Source organism: Megalops cyprinoides, chromosome 18, assembly GCF_013368585.1.
Source record: "Megalops cyprinoides isolate fMegCyp1 chromosome 18, fMegCyp1.pri, whole genome shotgun sequence".
Lineage (NCBI taxonomy): Eukaryota > Metazoa > Chordata > Actinopteri > Elopiformes > Megalopidae > Megalops > Megalops cyprinoides.
In genome coordinates this window covers 21109846-21112318 of record NC_050600.1, presented here as the reverse complement: position 1 = coordinate 21112318, position 2473 = coordinate 21109846, and the positions used below count along the sequence as shown (strand labels likewise).

At 45.4% G+C, this 2473-nt stretch overlaps 1 protein-coding gene across 1 annotated transcript; it reads left to right on the top strand.

Annotated features, from left to right (window-relative positions):
* Positions 1-926: 926 nt before the first annotated feature.
* Positions 927-1508, top strand: LOC118793704 (rho-related GTP-binding protein RhoH-like). The gene has a single exon (XM_036551958.1). The coding sequence runs from the start codon at positions 927-929 to the stop codon at positions 1506-1508; it is 582 nt and encodes a 193-aa protein (XP_036407851.1).
* Positions 1509-2473: the final 965 nt, after the last annotated feature.

The following is a 2473-nucleotide window of genomic DNA, read 5'->3' as shown; positions in this document are numbered from 1 at the left end:
GGTAGATTTATCGGTAAATAAGCAATTGATAGTAATAAAACCATTTTTAAATGTTATTTACCTTAATTTTAAAAATGTTAACCTACATTGTCAGGTGAACTACGATCACTGTTGCACCCATTAGGGTATGAGTTACATATTACGAGGAAAAAGAAAAATCCAATAATCTTGCGTAATTTTTCAGGTGTAAATGCGCAAGAAGTGTTTGGTTCCGACCACGGCTGATAAGACCAGGTGTAAATGCTCCCAAATTCATCTGTTACAGAGCTAAGGCCTGCCTGGTGCACCATTGTGAGCATTATTTATTCAGATCTCCTGATTGCGTCCCGTCCTGGAACAGTGAACATTAAGTAACTTATAAGTGTTATTAGTAACAATGTAACTGAGCAGAATCAGCAGGTCTCACTTTCAGGGTAAATGGGAAGGATGTCTGATCTGTTTTACTTTACAGCAATCAAGTGTGTAAACAAAGCATCGAAAATTTTGAGAGGGTGAAGGTCGCAAAAACAGCAAAACTAAAATGCTTCTGTTTAAATGACATTTTCAGAAGACAGCTCTGTCTTCTCCGACTTATGCAACTTTCATTGTCATCCCAACAGATGTCCATGGAGACAAAGTCATGAAGAAAAAGGCCTTTCTTGTGGAATATCCTGGCTGGAGAGAAACAATCACAGCATACATTCTGCCTCAGAGAAAGGAATGAACAGTGGGAATTCGGTCTGGCACACATAAAAGGGTGAAAACACTGTACTATAGCTCCATTCTCCTGGGTTTGATCTCTAGATCCAACTGTTAGTCCACGGTAAACCGCGATCGATCATCAAAATCAATAGTTTTGTGATGCCCACGGCCCCTTTCACCTGGCTGTAAGGGCTGGGGATTCATTGGCTTAAGAGAGAGAGTCGGTGCCCGGCAGGCGCACGAAGATGGATGGGTCGTCGCAGGTGTCGATAAAGTGCGTGCTGGTGGGCGACACGGGGGTGGGCAAGACTGCGCTGCTGGTGCGATTCACCTCGGAGACCTTCCCGGACTGCTACAAGCCCACGGTGTACGACAGCCTGGGCGTGGAGGTGTTCATGGACGGCGTGCAGATCGGCCTGGGTCTGTGGGACACGGCCGGCAGCAGCACCTTCCGGCAGATCCGCCCCATGTCCTACCAGCAGGCCGACGTGGTGCTCCTCTGCTACTCGGTGGCCAACACCAACTCCTTCGAGAGCGTGCGCCAGCGTTGGATCGGCGAGGTCCGCGAGCACCTGCCCCACGTGCCGGTGCTGGTGGTGGCCACGCAGACAGACCTGCGCGAGTCCGGCCCGCACCGGGCCAACTGCCTGCCCTCGTCCGAGGGCAAGCGCCTGGCGCACGACATCCACGCCAAGGGCTACCTGGAGTGCTCGGCGCTAAGCAACCGGGGAGTGCAGCAGGTGTTTGAGTGCGCCGTGCGCACGGCCATCAACCAGGCCAAGAGAGGGACCCGCAAGAAGGCCATCAACCACTGCAGGATATTTTAACACCATTTTCAATGCGGTGTTGAGATTTACTTCAAAGGCAGTAAAGGTGTATTTATGTTCGTACATGAAGCTGTACAGTAGTTGCAGTGGTTGAATTTGTGGCATACAGTGGACATTTTGTGTACATTTTGTATGTACAAGTACATACAATGTACAAGCCAATGACCGCCGGTACTACAAAATATTCAGGCATTGTTGGGTATTCTCTCCCATATGAGTGAGCGTTCTGGTATGGGGGTGTACTGTTGAAGAAGCAAGCCTATATCGAGGAAAGCTGCACGGCAAGAATGCCTCAGAATGCAAGGTAACACGCATGGCTTCGTTGCTCTTTAAATGGGATGAATTTTAAGGTTTGCCTGGAGGGTGGCATTAGCATAATCCAGTCTTTCCAACACAATACAGTCTTACAAAAGAAGAAGAATCTGGCATTATTTATGTATTTTAAGTTTTCAGTCTCATAAAATAAGCTTATTTGTACAGGGATGTTTCTTTGCGCTTGCTTAGTTGTACTGTGAATTTATGTAAAGGGGGGGAAATAGCAGTATTTAGAACAGGCTTCTTGTGTTCTATTTTAAATTTTTAAATAAAATTTATCCCATATCCCACTTGACAGTCTCAGACATTCTTCTATTCAGCCTCAAGGGTTTTTTTAATTCCTTCTTAACCAGGAGTTTTGAACACGGTACCTTTCAATAATGTGCTGGACACATTTCATGCAGTTTTTCGACAGTTTGTAAAATATTTTTTGGAGCTTTGCTGTTATAGTCCTGGTGATGAATCAACATATCGCAACAGGCTGTGAATGCCACATGTCATAAATTTCCAGTTTCCCTAAATTTATAGTGTCAGAGTTTGTTTTGGAGGTAATAATTTTTCAATAACGCAGAATGGTGAGCAATGTCATGCTAATTTTAGCAATGTCATGCTAAAAAGGTTCTCATAGTGTTGTAGTGTAGTAAGTTCAT

Excerpts from the sequence above, each read along its gene's own strand:
- LOC118793704 (XM_036551958.1), top strand. The coding sequence starts at position 927 with ATGGATGGGTCGTCGCAGGTGTCGATAAAGTGCGTGCTGGTGGGCGAC.